The sequence below is a fragment of the Sphaerodactylus townsendi genome, linkage group LG13 (genome assembly GCF_021028975.2).
Source record: "Sphaerodactylus townsendi isolate TG3544 linkage group LG13, MPM_Stown_v2.3, whole genome shotgun sequence".
Taxonomy (NCBI): Eukaryota; Metazoa; Chordata; class Lepidosauria; order Squamata; family Sphaerodactylidae; genus Sphaerodactylus; species Sphaerodactylus townsendi.
This window is the reverse complement of record NC_059437.1, coordinates 41593840-41615212: the sequence shown is the minus strand read 5'-3', so window position 1 is coordinate 41615212 and position 21373 is coordinate 41593840. Positions and strand designations below refer to the sequence as shown.

General features: G+C 38.8%; 1 protein-coding gene across 2 annotated transcripts in view; it reads left to right on the top strand.

The window, feature by feature from the left end:
• The window catches only part of MED13L (mediator complex subunit 13L), a 190593-nt gene that overhangs the window by 76583 nt on the left and 92637 nt on the right, over positions 1 to 21373 (top strand). For both annotated transcript variants that reach the window (XM_048513786.1, XM_048513785.1), the window contains exons 3-4: positions 896 to 980; positions 8069 to 8152. In XM_048513786.1, coding sequence (XP_048369743.1) covers positions 896 to 980; positions 8069 to 8152 — 169 coding nt within the window. The remainder of the gene's footprint in view (positions 1 to 895; positions 981 to 8068; positions 8153 to 21373) is intronic.

The window sequence follows — 21373 nt, the reverse complement described above, 5'->3', positions numbered from 1 at the left end:
TCTGTTTACTGAGATGCACTCATACTCTCAGCTAGTTGCAGACCTAATAATCTCCGACTGATGGCAGCTTGCTACCCAGTATGGAGCAACAAAAGAAGTAGAGACTGAGAGAATGGAAGCACTGCTTCCTGAAGGAGTGGTACTAATACAGGGAAAAAAAGCTGTCTAGCCTTGCATTTCAGTATTCCTGTCTGCTGGTGCATGTCTGCTTGCTTCTGAAATGTTTATTTTTCATTTGTGGCCAAATATTTAGCTAGTTGATGTATGTGGAAAGTTTAGTTTTCTTCTTCACACTTTCCTTCCAGAACTCTTTTGCATGTCTTTTTCCTTTTTGCCAATGTCATGCAGCCCTTAGGGAACCTTTTGTTCCTTTCTGCCCTCAATGTTACACCTCTTCTGCCCCTTCCCTTCTGTCTGTAACCTCCTGCACCTGCCTTCCCTTAGATCTTTGTTTTTCAGCACTGAATCCACTTACTTATCCTTCTTTCATCCTCCTGTCCTTTTAATCCTTCTGTCTTAGGCCCCCCGAAGCATCCTTGATTCCATTCTAATTTTATGTCTCTTGTAGAAGCTATGACATGTCAGCACACTATTCCTACCAATTTTTCCATAAGAATTAGTTTGTGAATAGTCTGTGACTTGATAATAGCTTGACTATTGACCACGGTAATGGGGTGTACAGCTGTGTTTGCAACCAGTTTGATCCGACCACATTGGCTTTGAAAATTACTGTTTTAGGATAGTTTGCTCTTTGTTGTTTGTTCTGAATCTGCATTCTGATATTTTATTTATTTATTTACCTTGAGGATACCTTGAACTAAATTATTCATCCTCTCCCCCCCACCCCTTTTGTTGTATAATATACTAATCCTTTTTTTTTTTTTAATGTTCACAGTGGTGGAAGAAGGACTCTGGGAGAATGGGCTTTCCTATGAGTGCAGAACCCTGCTGTTCAAGGCAATCCACAACTTGCTAGAAAGGTAAGGCATGTCAATGTATGCTTAATATTACATGATAGCAACATGGCTCCTCACAGCCCTTCCCTCCTCTTGCTAACATACACTGGTTTGTGTGGAAATTTAGAGTTGGTGGAATTTTTTTTTTTATATGGAGAAGATAAGGAAAAATTGGAGAAATCCTTGTTACTTCTTAACTTCTCCAAACGTAAGCTGCTCGCCGAGCTCTCTTCATTTTGCTAAAAAGGTAGGCAGAAAATTTTGGACAGGCAAGCAGTGAAGAGGCAGTTTCAAGAGGGAGGGAGGTCAGTTGCTGTTGGGAGAATTTATTGGGGGCCCATTTAGGAGAGCTGCAGCTTTTTGTTTTATTATTTCTGTTTATACTGTGTCCTGACCTAAGTCTAAAACTGACAATTGATGGAAGACGCCAACAGAGAGGAGGGAGAGAGATGGGGCGAACTTTAGCATGGATGCTCTCGCACGTGCAGAGATGCTGCTTCAGTTTAGGTTGCAGTGACACAGTACATTAACTTGACCTTGAGCATGTATCCTTACTGTTCAAATGTGTGGACTGCTGGTAAATACTAGACAGTCTTGGATGCAAAAAAAAAAAAATACTGATTTCAAGAGTACCAGAAATTCCACTGTAACTCTAGAGCTCGAGTTTGGCCCATACATAAAGCAGAGCTAGCCAAAGAAATATTAGGGTCAGGACAAAGTGAATTTTGGAAAAATGTTATCCAATTTTTGGCTGATGATTCCTTGGCTCAATCTTTGCTGCCTGGTTAATTTAATGCATGAGTGTGGAAAGAGAGAATGAAGTATATACTGCTAAATCAGTAACTATATGAACAAAAATTCTTGGAAAACCCATTGCGGAGTGTTCTTGACTTGCTGCTTGAGGATTTATGGAATACTTTGTTTGTTTGTTTATGCCTTTTACGGGCCAGTTTTGTGTTGTATGTTAAGCTGACAGATCATTTGAAATACCTTCACTACATTTGGAATTTATTAGTTATTTAGCCTTTTTTTTTTTTTGGCAAATGATGCCGTAAGTCATTAGCCCAACTGTCCATTCACATAAATATCTTGTAGACTAAAGGGGAGTCCAGAAAGGGTGGGCCACAAATCAATCTATCAGTCAACAATAAGTATAAATAAAAAGGGGAGAGGAGAACAGTAAAATCTGCTTTGCATCCCTATTAGGGAAAAAGGTGGGATATAAATGATACGAGTAAATAAATAAAATACCTGCCTATGTTTAGAAGATGCAACAGTAGCTCCAAACATGATAGGTGAAATGATAGTAAAAGTAGTGTTGACAGTCATGAGATTTAGAATTACAGAATTACAGTTTGTCAGGAATGTTTGGAAGAGCACCTTTTCCATAACATACTTCTTTTCCCCTCTCTGCAAAATGAATATGGAACAGAAGCCACAAAAACCATGAGATCAAGTGTAATTTTTTAGAAAATTATATTTGTAAGCCTTCATGCTTTAAGAGCTTCCTCTTGAGGTTTCAGTAAATGAACAAATAGTGTTTGTGGCCTAGAAATCCAATAGAATTAAGGGGCTGGCATTCATAATAAAGTATAAATCCTCATTGTGTTTGGGTCTATGGCCTCTGTGTGAGACTCCAGATTGATTTGTTACAGGGAATGTATACTTGGTAGCAGTAATAAAGCAGTATTAATTATGCTTCCTTTGACAGTTGACTCAGATTTTATGCATTGGCTGGTAAACAAGTTTCGGTACTTAGGAAAGGGGAGTAAAATGTGCACTATTTATCGATTTGATTGATTATATTATATGTACTACTCACTGGAAACAGACTCTTGCCATCTTTTTGTGCCAGCTGTGTTTTCTGATGAACAGGCCATTTTTGTTGCAGTGATAAACGGAAACGCACACCAACCATGTAAGGACAGTGGCTTCAGTGGGGATAAACTGAGCATTCTCTGTTGCTACCTGTACTGGAGCTATTCTGTAGTGCTGTACACCCATCTTCAAGTTCTTCATTTTAAAAAAACCCCAAAACTCTACAATGGCACATTAGTCTCCTAGCCTCTTTTTTCTAGTTCAGTCTTGTTATGACTACATTTTTTGTAGTGTTGTTAAATTTGATACCAGCTGTAGAACAAAGTTGCTGGTGGTCAGCATGCTGTATTTAAGTCAGATTTTCAGTAGCATTTAGGTACCAGATTTGATGAACAGCTGTTTTTGTTGCAGCACTGGCAGTTCCAAGTCACTTCTGGCTCACTTATGTTTACATTCAGGCAGGCTGGTGGTGCCTAAGAGCCCCAAAGGCACACACATGAAGCTGCCTTATACTGAATCAGACCATTGTTCTATCAAGATCAGTATGGTCTACTCTGACTAGAAGATCTCCAGGGTCTTTCATACCACCTGATCCTTTTAACAGGAGATTTCAGGGGCTGAATCTCAGACCATCTGAATGCAAATCAGATGCCTTACAAGAGCCAGCGTGATGTAGTGATTAAGAGCAGGTGGACTCTAATCTGGAGAACCAGATTTGTTTCCCCACTCCTACGCATGAAGCCTGCTGGGTGACCTTAGTCTAGTCAAAGTTCTTTGGAATTCTCTCAGCCCCACCTGCCTCACAAAGTGTCTTTTGTGGGGAGAGGAAAGGAAGGGAGTTTTTAAGGTCCTTTGAGTTTCCTTACAGGAGAGAAAAAGGGATATAAATCCGAGCTCTTCTTTTTCAATAGCCCCTTCTCTTCCATTGACTGCTGTGGGTCAAAAAATCCAGATGTTTCTCTCTCTCTCACTCTGCTATGGCTTTTAATGGCACTCCTTTTTTTGGGCAATAAGTTTTATTTCAACATTCATAAAATACAATGCATAAATAGAAATTTCAACTTAATATTTACATTACAACTAAAGGCACTTCCAGCTATTGCATCGTTTAAGAATAAATACATGTAAAGACAAGTAATTAAATAAATAATCCTAAAAATAAAAATAAATAACAGTAAAAAATAAAGAAAATAAAAATAAAGAGAAGCTATTGTCGTTGTCGTCGTCATCATCATCATCATCCACAATACACCAGACATTACCGTGATCGAGGACAAGAAAGTGACCATCATCGACGCAGTCCCTGGTGACAGCAGGGTCATTGAAAAAGAACATGAGAAGGTCACTAGATACCATGATTTGAAAATCGAGCTTCAGCGTCTATGGCACAAACTAGCTGAGGTCGTCCCAGTGGTAATCGGCACGCTGGCCGCCATCCCAAAAAAGGCTCCCACTAGGAGGCATGCACTTTGAAACATCTTGAGATTCGATAAAATTAACATCTGTCAAATTCAGAAGGCAGCCTTGCTGGGATCTGCACAAAGACTACACTGATACATTACAACTTCCTAGGCCTCTGGGTGAGGCTCAAATTGTAATGAAGGCCAACAACCAGCTAAAGATCTGGCAGCTGTGAAATCTACCATAATAATAATAATAATAATAATAATAATAATAATAATAATAATAATAATAATAATAATAATGATGATGATGATGATAAAACAAAACAATAAAAATAATAAAAGAAAAAAGAAAAATGCAAAATTATATACAGTATATAGTTACACGGTTATATTTATATTTTCCTCTTATGTAAGTTATCCAGTTTCTCCATTCCTCCCTAAAATCAGAGTCCAATTTGTAATCTATATAACTAGAGAGCTTAGCTATTCTAACTGTATTTATGACCTTATGTTGCCATTCTGTTATTGACAGAGTTTTCTCGACTCTCCAGTATATAGCTCAAAGTATCCTAGCTGTTGCTGACAAATATCTAAACAGACTGGCTTTATCTTTATCTATATTTTTGTCAACAATCTTTAATCGATACATCTCAGGTTTTTTCTCAAATCTCAAATTTAGTATTATCAATATTTCTTTATGTATGGTTTCCCAAAAATTCTCAGCTTTAACACAGCTCCACCATTGATGGGAAAAGGTACCCAGATGTTTCCCACATTTCCAGCAAAGCCCTTGAGATCAGTATATTTTTGCAATCTCCAGAGGTGTAAAATACCAATGAAAAATCACCTTATAATGGTTTTCTCTTCTTTAAAAGCTCTTAGAGTATTTCAGATCTTTACTCCATAAGTTTTTCCAAGTTTCGAAACAGATATTATGACCCACATCCCTAGCCCAGATTATCATATATTCTTTAATATACTCATCTTCAACCTTTAAAGTTAGATATAAGTCATACATTTTAAAAAACAAATGGTCCTTTTGTTTCAATAATTTTTCTTCAGGCATATCTAATTCTTTAATTTTTTAAAACTTATTTTTATCAGAGTCACAACCTTTTAGTTGGCAATAAAACCACCAATTAATATTCCAACCGATCCGGTTTAGTTCTTCTTGAGTCTTCAATTTATATTTAAGTTTTCCTTCAATTTCCTCCTTAGTACTTTATCCGAATATCGCAACCAGTTCTTACTTGTGTTGTGCCTACTTAATGGACCTTCATAAAGGCAAACCTGAATATAATTTGCAGCTGTATTTTTCCAAGTTTTTAATAATGCTGTTCTTACTATATAGTGTATGTAAATTGTTTATTAGATTTGTCTTTTTGAAACCATAAGTAAGCATGCCAACCAAACCTTTTGCCTTCCCCGTCCACTGTTAATAATCTCATATTGGTTAAAGACAGCCAGTGGTGGGATTCAGCAGGTTCACACCACTTCAGCAGAACCGGTTGTTAAAATGGTGCTTGTAACAGTTGTTAAATTATTTGAATCCCCACCACCGAAACCGGTTGTTAAATTATTTGGATCCTACCACTGAAGACAGCCAATCGTTAATCCAAACTAAGCATCATGGTCAAATTTTCAATTAACCCTCCCCTTTCAATACTATCAGTCAGAATTTTATAATTAACTCTGAGTTTCTTTCCTCCACATAATAATTTAGATAAATCAGTTTGCCATTGTTTAAACACTTTATCTGATGTAATAAATAGGAGGCATTGAAACAAGAACAACATTTTGTTCATTTTGATTACAGATATCTTTCCCATAAAAGATATTCCCCATCTTTTTAAGTCTTGTTTGATCATGTTCCACTTTTTAACATAATTATTTTTAAATAATGAAGATTTGAAGGTGATATATATCTACCAAGATATTCTACTAGATATCACTTGAAATCCCAATAAAATTGCCAGTTGATTACTATTATTAGCCTCTGTGTTCTTAAGTAATATCTTCGATTTATTTTCATTTATTTTTAGTCCAGATATACTCTCAAATGTATGTAATATATCTTTGACTGAGTCAATTGAGTCCAAAGGGTCTTCTAGAATAAGTACAGGGTCATCTGCATAAGCTCTTAGTTTTTAAGTCTCATATTTTATTTTTACACCTTGAATGTTCTGAACTCTTCTAATGCTTTCATTTAAAGATTCCAGAGTTGTTACGAACAATAAGGGCGAAACAGGGCAGCCCTGTCTTGTGCCACGTTTTATCAGAAATTTATTAGATAATTATTAACAATAAATCTGGCCCATTGTTCTGTATATATTTGATTAATCTAAGAGTTAAATTTGTCACCAAATTTCCATCTATCCAAAATCTCCAAGAGAAAGTCCCAGCTGAGTTTATCAAAAGCTTTTCCCATATCAATAAATAATAATGCTAGCTGTCTATTAGAGGACTGTTCAAATAGTTCTAAAATATCAGGTATTATTCTGACATTATCTTTAAGCTGCCTTCTCGGGAGAAATCCTGACTGGCCTTCATGAATATATTTATGGAGAACTACTTTGAGTCCATTAGTCTAAATTCCTGTGAAAATTTTGTAATCAGAATTTAATAACGAGATCGGTCTAAAATTCCAAAAGCACTTTGTCTAATTTGGGGATTAAGGTTATATTTGCATCCTTCTGGGATTCCTCTAAGACTGATCTTGTTAAACAACAGAAAAGGCACTTCTCCCCTGAACCAGAGGACATCTTGTGAATGTTTCCCACCATCCGATCGAGGATGCAGACAATGATTTTTCTTTTTTCCACTTCCTGTTGGAATGGGACTGCCCCCTTCCCCAGTTCTATTCCTGCCTCAGAATGAATGAATGAATGAATAAATAAATAAAAAAAGAGAAACAATACATTCACGACTGGGCAGTAGTTGGATGTATTCAAAGGATCCAAAGGATTATTTAAGAGCCTCCGTTAGTTGCCTTGGGAAAATTTCCTGCTGGAGGAAGAAATGGATTATTTCCAACAGGGGGCCTCATACCTCATTACCACCCACTGTCACCAACCATGATAGGTGCTGATCTATTGAATTATGCTCCTTTGCCTTATTGTAATCCACCTTAGGAGCCCTTTTCCTGCAAGTTGCCACCTGAGGTCATATTTTCCCCAAAACTTTGACCGGATCTTATCCCTGGGTGACCATGGTTTTGAATGTTGTTTCAGCTTTTAAGTTTGAAAAGGTTTTTGGTAAGTTGCTTAAGGAAGTTCTTTATGTTGTAAAATGCAAACCTTTTTTTTACATGTGTCAACTTTTCTGTCTTCTCCCTTCATCAGTGCCTTTATTGTTGTATCTTTAGAAATATAAACACTGTTAGAAACTAAAGATTATTGGCTTTAATTATACTGTGTCCGCTTGTTCCTGAATTTACTGCTAGAAATCAGATTTGCTTAATGTTAAATGATCCAGGACCAAATCGACATGACGATTTGTTTTCTATTTGTTTTGGCAGCCAAAGAATAAACCGAGGAATGTTTATTGTGCATATTTAAAAGGTTAAATATTTGGTTTTCTCAGTTTTTTGCATCAACTAAGGCTTTGGTACTGTGCATGCTTGCAGAGGAAGGAAGGTCTGTGGCACGCAGTATGACTTAACTTGAAATACATGCATTCAGGATTGCAATCTTGGAAGCTGATAGGGAGGATTTCATGCAGTGATTTTCATGATGAGAATGGCTAATAAGAAAGGAAATACTGATATTTGTAAATGCAGAATCGACAAAGTTATGAAGGGTTCCACATGTGAAATGTAAAATCTTGAGGTGGTGGAGTCCTAATATTGTCATCAGTTGCTGAATAATTGTTATTGTGATTCATTTACAGATGCTTGATGGATAAGAACTTTGTGAGGATTGGAAAATGGTTCATCCGGCCTTATGAGAAAGATGAAAAGCCCATTAACAAAAGGTAAAGGATCCCATGTACTTCGAAACAAACTGGCACAACTATCAGGATTCTTAGCATCTGTTAGGTTTCAGTCCTTGAATCAATAACAAGGCTCTGGCTTGTTGATCAGAAGCGCTTATTGAAAAGGCAACGAAGCACCCAGCTTGCAAAAAGTCAATTCTGCCAGACCTGGCTTTTGCACCCCTCTTTATGTGAAATGAAAGCTCCCCTCCCGTTTTCCCAAAGAATGTGAGAAAGAGTTAAAGTCGGCGACAGATAGAGATAATGCCACCTGGCCATCTGCCCCCCCCCCCCCCGATAGCTTAAAAAAATACACACACACTAACTCACACACTTTGCTGAACTAATTTTTACCTGTTTTGAACATGACAGAAATATAAACAGTGGCAAGTGTTTACTAAACAATGCATAATTAATTGGTAGAGAAGTACAGATTCACATGTACAACCATTGACAGGATATTCTAGACCATAGTGACAACCAATAAATAATTTTGTTTTTATTCTTAAAAGCCTAGGGCTGTAAGTACTCCTATTCTTATACATGTTGGAATCAAAATGAAAATAGCAAAACTGATTAGTTTTTGATATTGTATTGTGCGACTGTTTGCAGCTTCCAGCTGTGAAGGATGTTTTCACTTTGTTCTGGTTTCAGTGATTCTGCCAGCCCAGCGTTTTATTATGAGTTCAGCTTATTCTGTTTAAAAGCTCCGTTTTGCCCCTGAGATGACAGTTCTTTCATAGGCTTTGACTCCAGCTTTGCATCCCTGATAGTAAAAACTGGCAACATGCTCTGTGATTTTTAACTTGTCATATTGAAAGGAGGATGACTTCTCCATTGGTTCCAAGTAATGGCGAGGCGCTGCTGAACAGATACCACATTTCTGGAATATGGGAATGTGCTGGCTCGAAGTTTGCCGTCTGCTTGCTTTGTATCCAGCATGTCATCTCTGAAAAGCACTTTTTGTAGTTGTTTACGGCTTCAAATAATCTGGCTCAATCTACATGTATTGTATGTTCTTTTGACTGAGCACAGACTTCCAAAGTCTGGGAGGACTGTTGTGCTTAGAATGTAGAAATGGCATGTCAAAGCTTTTCATTCTTTTCTGCTCCTTCTGTGGTTGCTGCGAAAGACATTTCACTGTGTGTCTGGGCACATTTCCACGTATTACACATTTCTATGGATAAAGCAGTGGCTGTTCCTGAAAGTTTCACAGTATGTCAGCTCCCTGCAACACACACATGTTCTGGCTTCTTCACTGTCTCTGATTGCTGATTTTTTTTTTTTTATTCAGCAAGCCCTTATTTTAGGAACCTTCACTGAAATACTGAATATCAGCTTCACAGAGCTTTTTGTCTGGATGTTTGGGACTAGTTGAACTGGCTTATGATCATTGCCCCAAGCTTGTGTGTGTGTGTGTGTGTTTTTTGAAGTGTAGCGTAAGTGACTGTGAACAGCTTACTATCAGCTGCCCTTTTTGGTTGTGCCTTGGGAAATGATAGCACTTGACCATGTATAAGAATTGGAACAGGAAGCTGTATCCACGTGTTCCTGACCTTGTCGTGCAGTCAATCACAAAATGAGTGTGACTCTACTGAGATCATCTAGCAAATGTTTGGGATTCTTTGCTGAACTGGCAGTGCCAAAGTTGTACTGAGGGTGTTCATGGTATGCTGCCAGTAACTTCCAACCCAGGTTCTTCCCTAATCCTCCAGAAGGCTCCATGCACTTTTATCTCTTTCTTTGATGTGTCTTAGGTTTGCTGCTTTCCATCTCTCTTCTGTTTAATTCCAAATGTGGCATCTAGCATGCAGGTCCAAATATCTGCACTGTGAGGTCAGCTGTGGACTGTAGAAGGAAAGCCCGGAGAAAGGCCCACAGAAAAATCTTATCTTCGCCCACCCCACAAGTGTTAGGGTTTACAATGGAGAAAATGGTCTGTTTCCAGATCCTGTGGAATTGCTTCATGAGAATGCAGAAGCCATTTTGGATTGTCAAGGCAACCATATTCAGTTTTCCTGATTATGTATTTGGTTGGCTAGGCAATCTAAAATGGCTTCTGAGATCTCATGGGTGTCTGTCTGTTGTGCTCTCTGTCTGTCTGTCCATCAGTCTCATATATCCCATTTTTCTGTGGAATGGGGACCCAAAATGGTTTCCAATGCTCCCTCTGCCTCCATTTTATCCTCATAGTAACTCTGCAAAGTGGGTTAGGCTGAGTGTGTGTGACTCCCCTAAGGTCAGCCAGCAAGTTCCATGCCAGAGTAGGGATTCAAACCTGCGTCAGTCAGCTGCTAGTCTGACATTCTAACTCCTGCACCAAACTGGCTTGGACTGTGAAGTGGAGAAATGGTGTGAAAGGTGATTGGTACCTGGCCATATGACGGGGCCACAAGTTTCCCTCCACCTCCATTAGCCAACTCCCTCCTCTGCAGTCCTAGCAAGAAACTGGGTATGCTGCTTGGCCCTTCTAAATGCTATGTGGCTATATATGCATGTTCCCTGGCCACTTTCAGCCTCACAAGAGTTCAGTAAATCGGTCTTGGCAGCCTTGTGCTAATTTCCTCTGCCTTACAACACCTTCAGTTAGCTGGAGAAAATTGTACAGGCATGGAGAACAGAGGAAGGAGAAAGGGACGGAGCAGAAACAGGAGGGAAGGAAAGTGAAATTTAGAGTGGAAAATGTGTCCTGTGAATATCACAGGTTCCCCCTTTAAAGTATATATAGTTTTGGTTTTACTTGAAGTATTACTCTTTGCTGTTCTTTAATGAGATCAGGAAATTCCGAAGAACATGTTCGAGAGCATTTGCTTCTCATCCTCCCTGCAGGATTTGCTGAGGTTTTGATAACTCTTAGCTACTCAGTTCCCGCTCTTCCCAGACTTACAGATGGCCCCTTCTCGCTTAGAAATTAATAGCCTTTTTGCATGCTTTTGGAAACACTTTTGAGTGCTATGAGATGGTGGTATTGAGGGCACAGCTGTGTGATTTTCTTAGTGTGTTTTCAAGAAAGGCTACATGGGACCTATGTCATTCAAAATTTCACAGATTGTGTGGCTGCGGTATATTTCTCCCAAATAGGAAAACCTGGTGTTATATTTTTAAGGCAACTTGTAGGTGGTGGCTGTGATTTATATTGTGTGGGCTAAATGGTAGCTTTCGTAACTTGGAATGTTGTGAGTAGTGGTACATTTGTTGCAAAAGATTAAATATTACATGCATTAACTTTAAACTTGGTGGATTGCTACAGTTGTATGAACACTTTGGCCTGTAATATATGAACATTTGGTGTGTGGAGGCATGCTGCAGGAAGAAGTGAATGAATGTAAAAGAATAGGTGTCAGTTGAAATTAAATAGATGACAGTAATTTCGTTGCAGGAGCACGTAAGATCCTTTTGTCTGACCTTTGGGGGTGTCAGCACAATGCACATAGGTTAGAAACCAACACATTTAATATTTTAATTGCTTCAATTATAACATTAACTCAAAACTACTCATGGTTTGCAAATGGCAGCTGACCATGAGGAATGTCCGCTCCTTGTCTGATGATATTCCTCGGTCATTATTATTGAGAACTATTTTGGGTCTTCTTGCCGTGAATGAGTTTTGTTTACCCAAACATACTAAGCATTTGAACGCTGGGGATTACGAGCAGAGGCCTAGCTGCAGCTGTTTTGTCCTACGACTGAAGTTCGAGGAATGTTTAAGCTGCTTTCCTCATTAGACGCTCAAGACTGGCAGAGTATGTAAAGGATAAGCAAAGTACCCCTGATGTGCAGTTAATTAGATTTGTCAGGAGTCCCAGTTGTGCAGCCTGCCACGCAATGTTGTCACTTACTATATCCATAATGAATTGTCTTAAGGGCATCTGTAAATATTGAGCAGCTCTTTTATTTTCTGAATGGCTACTCTTAATATTGTTGCCCCTGCATGACAACTCGAATTGTGCATCAGGGAAAAAACCTTGATTACAGAATAAGCTTCCTCTTAAAAAAAACAAAACCATCTGATCGTTAACATACTCTTGCCAGCGCGAGCACCAAAGATAGCTAATTCTGCCATTTCTCAATACAAAGTTGTGCTACATTAGGATTTTACTTTTCTATTTGGGAAATGCTTGTAGAACCATTTTCTATCATGATACGTTTGACATGTATGCTTCAGTTGTAAATGAGGTACTCTGTTCCTTTGAATATAGCAAACAAAATATTTGCAAAATTTCTATTCTGATTCTTAACCCTCAGCTCGGCCGCCAAGACAACTAACAGATTAAAAAACACACATATAATAAAACCCCTCTCTAAAACCATTCAAATCAAATTAAAATATGTTTAAAACTTAAAAAACAAATAATTCAAACCTAGTGTAAGAAGGAGGGATCACCGAAGGAACACCAAGAAGAAGAAGTTTGGATTTATATCCCCCCTTTCTCTCCTGTAGGAGACTCAAAGGGGCTTACAATCTCCTGGCCCTTCCCCCCTCACAACAAACACCCTGTGAGGTGGGTGGGGCTGAGAGAGCTCTGAGAAGCTGTGACTAGCCCAAGGTCACCCAGCTGGCCTGTGTGGGAGTGTACAGGCTGATCTGAATTCCCCAGATAAACCTCCACAGCTCAGGTGGCAGAGGGGAGAATCAAACCCGGTTCCTCCAGATTAGATACACAAGCTCTTAACCTCCTACGCCACTGCTGCTCTCTTTTATCTCAAAAAAGACAAAGCAAAGAAGTCTTTACCCATTGGCGCAAGACTACAACAGAAGAGGGCAGGCATATCTTTTTTTTAAAATCAGCATTAGCATTACTCATTGAATTGGAATGGGATTCATTTTTCTGTTGTCTTTTGCAAATGTATTCACCTAGGCTATTTTCCAGCCTGGGATGTTAGTTCATATGTCACAGAAGAAGAATAAGAGCCATGTGTCGTGTTTATTGCTAAATGTCTTAACACAGAAATTGGGCAAAGTGTGATCAGCTGTTATTCATGCCTGTCCCTGGAACCTTTAACATGTGTGAGAGATTATTTTGAGCATTACCATTATGTACTGCTCTTCCAGTGCTTTTTTGACTGTGGCTTCCTATTTAAACCTATTTAAGGAATCTTCCACACAGTTTCTCCTATATCAAACATAGATATATGTCAGGTTCATATTGCCAGTGATGTGTGGTTATTTTGTGGGGTGGGGATCAGAAGTTTTGAATACCCTAAATAGAATGTGATCTAATTTTTGAATGTTTGTGTTGACTTAAATTTTTAAAACTAAATGCACTTTGTGTTAATTTTAAGTCTCAATAAAAGTGAATTTTGAACTGACATATTAGTAAATGAATTAATTGTAAGGTTTAAATATTGTATTCAAACTTATACCAAACTTTATATAGACATTATTGTATTGGTATAATATGCTGTAAAAAATTAAAGGTGATATAGCATTTTTTAATTTAAGAAGAAATCTTGAAGATTTAAAAAAACAGTTATACAAATTTTATCACAATTGAATAACTTTACATCAGTTGTATTACTTTTTAGTTCTATAACAACATTGGTGATTACAGTATCCTTACCATCTTGTGAGAAGAAATATATAAATAATTTTTAAAAAACTTTGGCTGTGCAGGGCATATGAAATCAATCATGTGAGTTCATAACTTTTTAAAATTTGCATTATTTTATGTAATTATGGCTTTATTTCCCCCTTTCATTAACAAATGAATAAACATATTTGTGAACAGATTTTTTTCCTTGCAAACTTTCAATTTCTAAAGCATTGCTTAATAAAATGAATAGATGCCATTATTAGACAAGAGTCCCATTTTTAAAGTATTTAAAGTTTTAATTAATGTTTTTCAGATGTTTGCAAAAGGAACATTTATGTTTTAATAATTTCTAAGTGGAGAATGGGGAATGCACATATTAATCCAAATTAACATGCTAATCCTGCATATTAATGCATTATTTTACGAAACTGTCATGCCCCTGGACGAGCCTCTGTATTCAGATGATTTCTTTATTATGAAACAGCATCAGGAATAAGCATTTAGACTTCTTTTGCCAGAGCTAAAGCATAAGCAACAAAGTGCCTCTGTTATACCCCACGTCATACCACGCCACAGAACGCCACCCCTGACTACCAGTTTCCAAGGTAGGATGGCTCCCCATCAGTCCCAAGGTCCAGAGACAATGCAGCCTCCCCTGGGGTCCAAACAACCTACATTTCACAATACTGAAAGAACTACAACAGCAGGTGTTTAATGAGTTGATAAGGCATTGCCCTGGAAGTGAAAATACAGACAGTAATGAAGTACAACTGTTGTAATTAATGAGAAGAGAGGAAAGACCCCACATCCTGGCTGGGAGACATGGCAGGATCAAACCAGAAATGGGCTGATCATGACAGAAACGTAGAATATTTATGAATGGAAAAAAATCCATAGTAAATAAAGCATTCAAAAATTTTCAACCCCACATCTCTGGAAACAACACTGGAATTCTGATGCAACATCATATAGCACTGGACATCTAGTGTGACAAATTACACTGTTGTGATGATTCCAGACCTGGTAAGTTCCCTGCATTTGTGCTGGGATTCCTGTGGGTCAGACAATAAGAAAAGATAAATGGGGTCAGTCATGTTCCCACAGAGTAATTCTTGCATATTAGTGCAGATGTCTGTGGTATGCTGAATAGCCAGGATGCTTATTTAGAGAACCATTTGAGCATGTAATAAAACTCAGACATGTCCTGATTACCACTAAATCATACAAGTTGTGGAAGGTGCAAACTCTTGCAAGTTAATTGTCTCATGTAAAGGAAGCCATTTCTAAAGATGAGGTGAATTACAGCATCATTTCAGAACTTTTATAGCGTTGGCTTCTTTGATTTACACATTCGTGAGAATAATGCCACACTGTGTAAAAAAGGCTGGTGCTTAGTATTAAATATTAATTGCTGCTAGTTCCAAAGAGAGGAAACTTGGAACAAATGTTGTCTGTTTCATAAATTAACCTTACACAAGATTGTAGGAAGTCTCCTTTCTTGTAGCCTGTATAAAGTCAGGCACTATTCTTTCGTCAAGGAAACAGAAGTCCTGGATAAGTTGAGTTTTGCCTGACTACTGTCCAAAAGCCATGTTGAACAAGCGATGCTTAATTATATTTTTATTCCCCCCTTTTCATTTTTCACACAGTTCCGAACCCCCTCAAGATGGCAAAGGACCTGGTGCTGCATGTTAAGTTTGTAACTGGAACTTCACAGTCCATGACATCCTTGACGCATAGTCTGGCTCACATGTGTGCATGCTCTTTATATGCAGCCCTGTCTGACTTTCTGGGGGTCTAGGAGGTGAGGGAATGTAGTCCACTGGATATACTGCTAGCAACTGAGCAGTAGCGAAACTATCCCCAATCAATTGTCAAAGGCTTTTATGGCCGGATTCAACAAGTTGTGGTGGGTTTTCCAGGCTGTGTGGCCGTGGTCTGGTGGATCTTGTTCCTAGCATGTGTAACAGACTTCCCTCTGTGATACACCTCTGAAGATTCCAGCCACAGATGCAGTGAAATGTTAGGAACAAGATCCACCAGACCACGGCCACACAGCCCAGAAAACCCACCACAACCAGTATCTCCAATCTGCTTTTCTTATATATTGCCTGTGACAGTTGTGGCTATTCTTCCTCTCTTAAGTTTGTATCCTACTATGGCTTTTCCAGGGGCAGAGACATAATGGCAAACTACTTTTGTTATGCTTTTTGCCCACTGTATCAACTTGATTGCATTTGTTTGGAAAATGGTTTCCAATTCCTAGATACTCAGATTCTTTTTTTGTTTAAAGTCACCAGCCCTGCGCAAGGCTGAGGGAAAATTTTAAACACTAGCACTAATTTATAAAGCTGCTGGACAGACAGCTAGTCTTATGCATTTTAACAAAGCTTTTAATTTGATTGGCTGTTCTTTTACAGGAATGATGGTCTGTATACTGTCTGGATCTGGGCACAAATGGGATTAGCACACTGCACTTCCTCATCAAGCAACAGAGGAGAAAATTACTTCTGTGACACCTTGTTTGGTCTTGTGCTTCATAATCCATTTGCAATTTACAGTGACCTTGGCTAGGAGCCTGTTAAGTCGAAACAAGTGAAGACATTGTAAACCCGGCAGGCTTTGTTCTGCCTTTCCAGATGTCAGGCATCGCGGTAGTCATTGATGCCAATCATATATTGTGATGAGAAATAATTTACAGGTTCTGGATTGAAAATTAAGTCGCTTCTAAAGACACTAATATGACATATCATTAAACTTTGAGAGGACAAATTGAACCAGCTTCTTAAGCTATAGTGGCGTGTGTACTTGTCATAGAGACGGTAGGCAAATGGCACATGTTATCGGTGATTATGTCTGCAGTGGTCAGCAAATGGAATATAATTAGAACTAGTAAAAGGATGAGATGATTTTTAAAAAAACCCTGTACAGACATATGCATGGCTGAGGAAGAAATGCACAAGCAGACAAAAAAATCTGTCTTCAAAGTTTTTATTGTAGCTAGTCTCCTAGCTCAGTAGACAAATTAGTTTTAAATGGAACATGATTTTGCCTTTTTGCCAGACAGATCAGCTGCAGTAAAAGCATTCAGAACAGTGCTGACAGCTTATGAGCCTATTCCCACCCCCCTCATATGGACATCCAGGACTCGGAACATTAAGTGGTTTGGACAAGAGGCAATAAGGAAAACTGCCTCATTGGGGCAGTTTAGTAATGTTTTCCTTAACCATAAGAACATTTCCTTGGTTAGCAAGATGCCGGGGGAGATCAGGGAAGCTCAGTGGTTTTACAAAGAGGGCTGTCTTTAGCTGTAAGGTGCTTCAGGGCATGATTTATTTTCCTTCCAGCCCAAGGCCTGTATTTTTGTCCAAATGATAGTTGTTGAGAGCTTGCTTTAAACCTCAGCAGCTTTATGAACCAATTCCCCAAGGAGATAAATGGATTTTTTTTGTTAAATGTATTGTCGAAGGCTTTCACGGCCGGATTCAACTGGTTCTGGTGGGTTTTCTGGGCTGTGTGGCCGTGGTCTGGTGGATTTTGTTCCTAACGTGTATCACCTCTGAAGATGCCAGCTATAGATGCAGGCGAAATGTTAGGAACAAAATCCACCAGACCACGGCCACAAAGCACAGAAAACCCACCAGAACCAGTTTTTTGTTAAGTTTCCCAAAAGACTTTTCTCTGGTTTTACTCTTTTTAAGCAACAAGAATAAATAGTAGTCCAGTGGCACTTTAAAGACCATAACCATAAGCATAAGCATAAGCATTTTATTGTCATTGTGCACGCACAACGAAATTTACAGCAGCATTCCTCGATGCACACAATTTCAGACTCATATATCATCCTCACTTTCTCCTTCCTCCACCCATCCCTACACAGCCCCAAATACATCAATATGAAGCAGCGGAGTTTAGCATAGCCACAGCTCTAGAGTAGAAGCTGTCTCTAAACCTCTTTGTCCTTAGTTCTGAGGGCCCTGTATGCGATCTGCCAGATGGTAACAGTTTAAAGAGAGTGTGCTGGATGAGGCGGGTTCCCTCAGAATATTTTGGAGCTTTTATTTGAGGCTTCGGGAGATTATAGATTTCTTCCACTGGGAGGAAAGAGGGCAGCCACGATAATCCTTTGTGCAGTAGTGATCACCCTTTGGAGGCGCCTTCCCACAATGTTCGCCACTGTGCAACTGGAGGAACCATACACAGATGCAGTAGAGTTAGGACACTCTCTCTATAGCACAGCGGTAAAGGGACACCAGAAGATTTCCATCTAGTTGTTGCTTCCTTAAAAGTCTCAGAAATTACAGGTCTTTGCTGGGCTTTCTTAACCACCGGCTTGACAGATCTATGCAGCCCCAGGTCAAGTCCTCTTTAATCATAGCGTAGAAATTTAAAACTAGCGAGGCTCTCCAGTTGATCTCCATTTATAGTCAAGGGCTGAATTTCTGAGCTATTCCTTCTATAGTCCACTATGAGCTCCTTTGTCTTGTTAGTATTAAGAACCAGGTTATTTTCCCTGCACCATGAGAGCAGTCGGTCCACTTCATTCCGATAGGCAGACTCATCCCCTCCAGAGATGAGCCCCACCACCGTTGTGTCATCAGCAAATTTGATAATGGTGTTACTATATGATAGACAGGAGTACAGTCATATGTATAAAGGGTGAACAGTAAAGGACTCAACACACAGCCCTGTGGCGTTCCCATATTTAGAGTAAGAACTGAGGAAACCCGATTTCCCAGTCTAACCCTCTGGGAACGTCCAGACAAGAAGTCCCTAATACAATCTTTCCAATAGAATCTTTCCATCATAATTATCTGATGGCATGAAGGGTGATTCAGTTAGCAGTCTAGCTTATATTGGTACCTGTGCTGTTCCTGGAGAAGGAAGTTAACGCAACTGTAGAAATCCATCCAGCTTCATTTTTACTTGAAGATCATAGAATCATACAGTTGGAAGAGACCTGAAGGGCCATCAAGTCCAGCCCTCTGCAGTGGCCCCCTACCTTGACTCAGCTGACATGGCCTCATGGATCCATGCTGTGGTCGCCCCAATATTAGTCTCCACATGGGTCTGCCCTTAAAGTCAACTTGGAAACTCTAACTGGAAAAAAAAAACCCACTGCAGGTCTGTTACTCTCGGACACTAGGTGGAAGATGTATGTCACACTGATTCTATATCTGCTCCACTGGTTACTGATCAGTAAGCAGGTTCTGTTTAAGGTACTGACTATCATCTATAAAACACTTTATGGCCCTGGACCCACATATCTGCAAGACTTCTCTCCCGCTATGCTCAGAACGACAGCTTCACTCCTCCGAACAAAGTCTCCTAAAGGTGCCACTGTATGAAGGGGCAAGATTAGCAACTGCTCATTCAAGTGCATTCTGTGTGGTATCTCCCACGTTTTGGAATGATTGACCGTGGGAGTTTGTGAAGGCACTCACATTTCTGTCATTCAGTAGAACCTGCAAAACAGAAGTATTCAGGAGGGAACTTTCAAGCCTTGGCTTAGGCCAGTGGTGGCGAACCTATGGCACTCCAGATGTTCATGGACTACAATTCCCATCAGATGATGAGAATTGTAGTCCATGAACATATGGAGTGCCATAGGTTCACCCTCAAGGGCTTAGGCAGTGACTTGTTTCCATTACTTTTTAATCCTGCACTATTGCACTGTTAATTGGGTGTCTCTATGTTGTTTTTATTCTTTTATTCTCTTGAGCCTTAGTGAGAAGGGTCACCTATGAGTAAAGTAAATACATAAAAACTTATACTGAAATAAACTTTTGTTGTTTAAGAGGCCACTGGACCACCTGGGGTATTTTGCTGTTACCGATCAAGGCAGATACTCATCTGGAACTTGAGTAAAAGATTTTGTTTGTGTAATGTAGCAACAAAGACTGAACAGCTAAGACAGTGCTAAAATTGTATGTATGCATACACAAAGTATAATTCATATCACTTTAGCTTAATCCAAGCATAATGTTTACAATTTAACCTTGATTAGAAGATCTGGAAAAATCCTGCTGGCATGAATACCCTCTTATCCTTCCTTTTAAGAATCCTAACCATGGTGCAGAGCTTACCCAAATGTTCTCTGGGTTTGTTTTTCACTTCCAAAGTAGTGATTTCTGAATTTTGGAGGAAATCCCATAATACTACTTTTGTGACTGTTGGTTACTGCTTACAGCTCCTGTCCCCTTCCTTCTGTTTTAGTGGATGGTTTTTTTTTTCTAAATTTCATTTCTCCTCAAGTGATCCAGTCAAACATAGTAATGTGATGTTCTTTGTGACCATCCAGATGTTACTGCTGGCTGATGCCACTAATGGCACATGAAGCCCATTTAAAGTAAGAACTTTTTTCGTAATTCACATGGACAGCCCTAGCTGCTGAGTGAACATGTATTATCAGTAACCCCTATATGTTTGCTTCCCCCTTTTGTAACCCCTCCATTATCTCTTAGATACTGATATGCTTGCAACATGGAATCTTTTGCCTTTTGTCTCAGCCCTCGTTATGTCTGCGCAAATGTTATTTCTGAACATGATTTAGCTTCAGACCAGTTCAAAATGTGGTTCTAAAGCAAAAAAAGGAAAAAGAAAATTAGATGTAAAACGAATGGTTCGTACCAAAGTGAGAATCCCATTGAACAAACTAGCTCTTCATCAGAGAAAAGTTGTAAAAATTTAATTAACTGACTCTGCATTTTACACAAAGAAAACAATATATTCCGATAATTACAGGACACAATTCAAACACACTAGAAATAGGAACAGTTTGAAAAATGTCTACACTATTCCCTAAAAACGGAATTCAGTAACAGTTGGTACCAGCTCCTGTTTTCACTACTGAATGTCTCCATCTGAGGAGCCTGGGTTTTATAGGATTTGAACTCTGAATAAGTCTACCTATTGAAACAGATGTTACCCTACCAGTTCAAAGTCATCGTAGTATATCTGAGGCTTTATCTAATGCCTTGTGTGCTGAGCTAGTTATGCTAAAATGACATGTCATTAGGGCTCTTTCTTAGTATCATATAAAATTGCATTTTTAGTAACTGAGTTATAAAATATTAGCTGTAAATAAGTTTGAACAAGTGGCAGTCTGTTAAGGAATATAAGTACGATTGAATAAAATTGAACATTTCGCTTCGGGAAAATAAGTATAGACGGCCCTGTAGCTTTGCATTTCAGTAAATGGGGATGTGTAAGAATTGAGGAAACGTTCGTGAAACATAATATGCCTGTGATGAATTTGTATAGAAAGTACTGAGCTATGATGAAGAGATTATTGCATCTGGATCAGATTGCAACTCTGTCCACATTGAATCTGATTTATTCTTTCCTCTGATGAACAGTGTGTATTTTAGCATGACTATCTGTGCTCTTCACATTCTTACATGGCATGATGTTTGTCACAAACTTTTTTTAAAAAAAGAGGTTTTTCTTAAAAAAAAGTGCAACCATTTGGACGTAAGTTTTTATTCTCACTCTTTCTTCCTTCTTTTGAGTTCTGTTTTCTTCCTGCTTCATGCAATGCTTCTGAAAGTTCGTTGGGATAAAATATTTATATCCTGGCTTTTCTTGTGCTTTAAGAATAATATAAATTCTCCAAGAACATCTTCCCCTTTTAAAAGACAAGAAAAAAGCAGAAACCGGTGCAGCTTTTTAAAAATCCAGTTTGAAT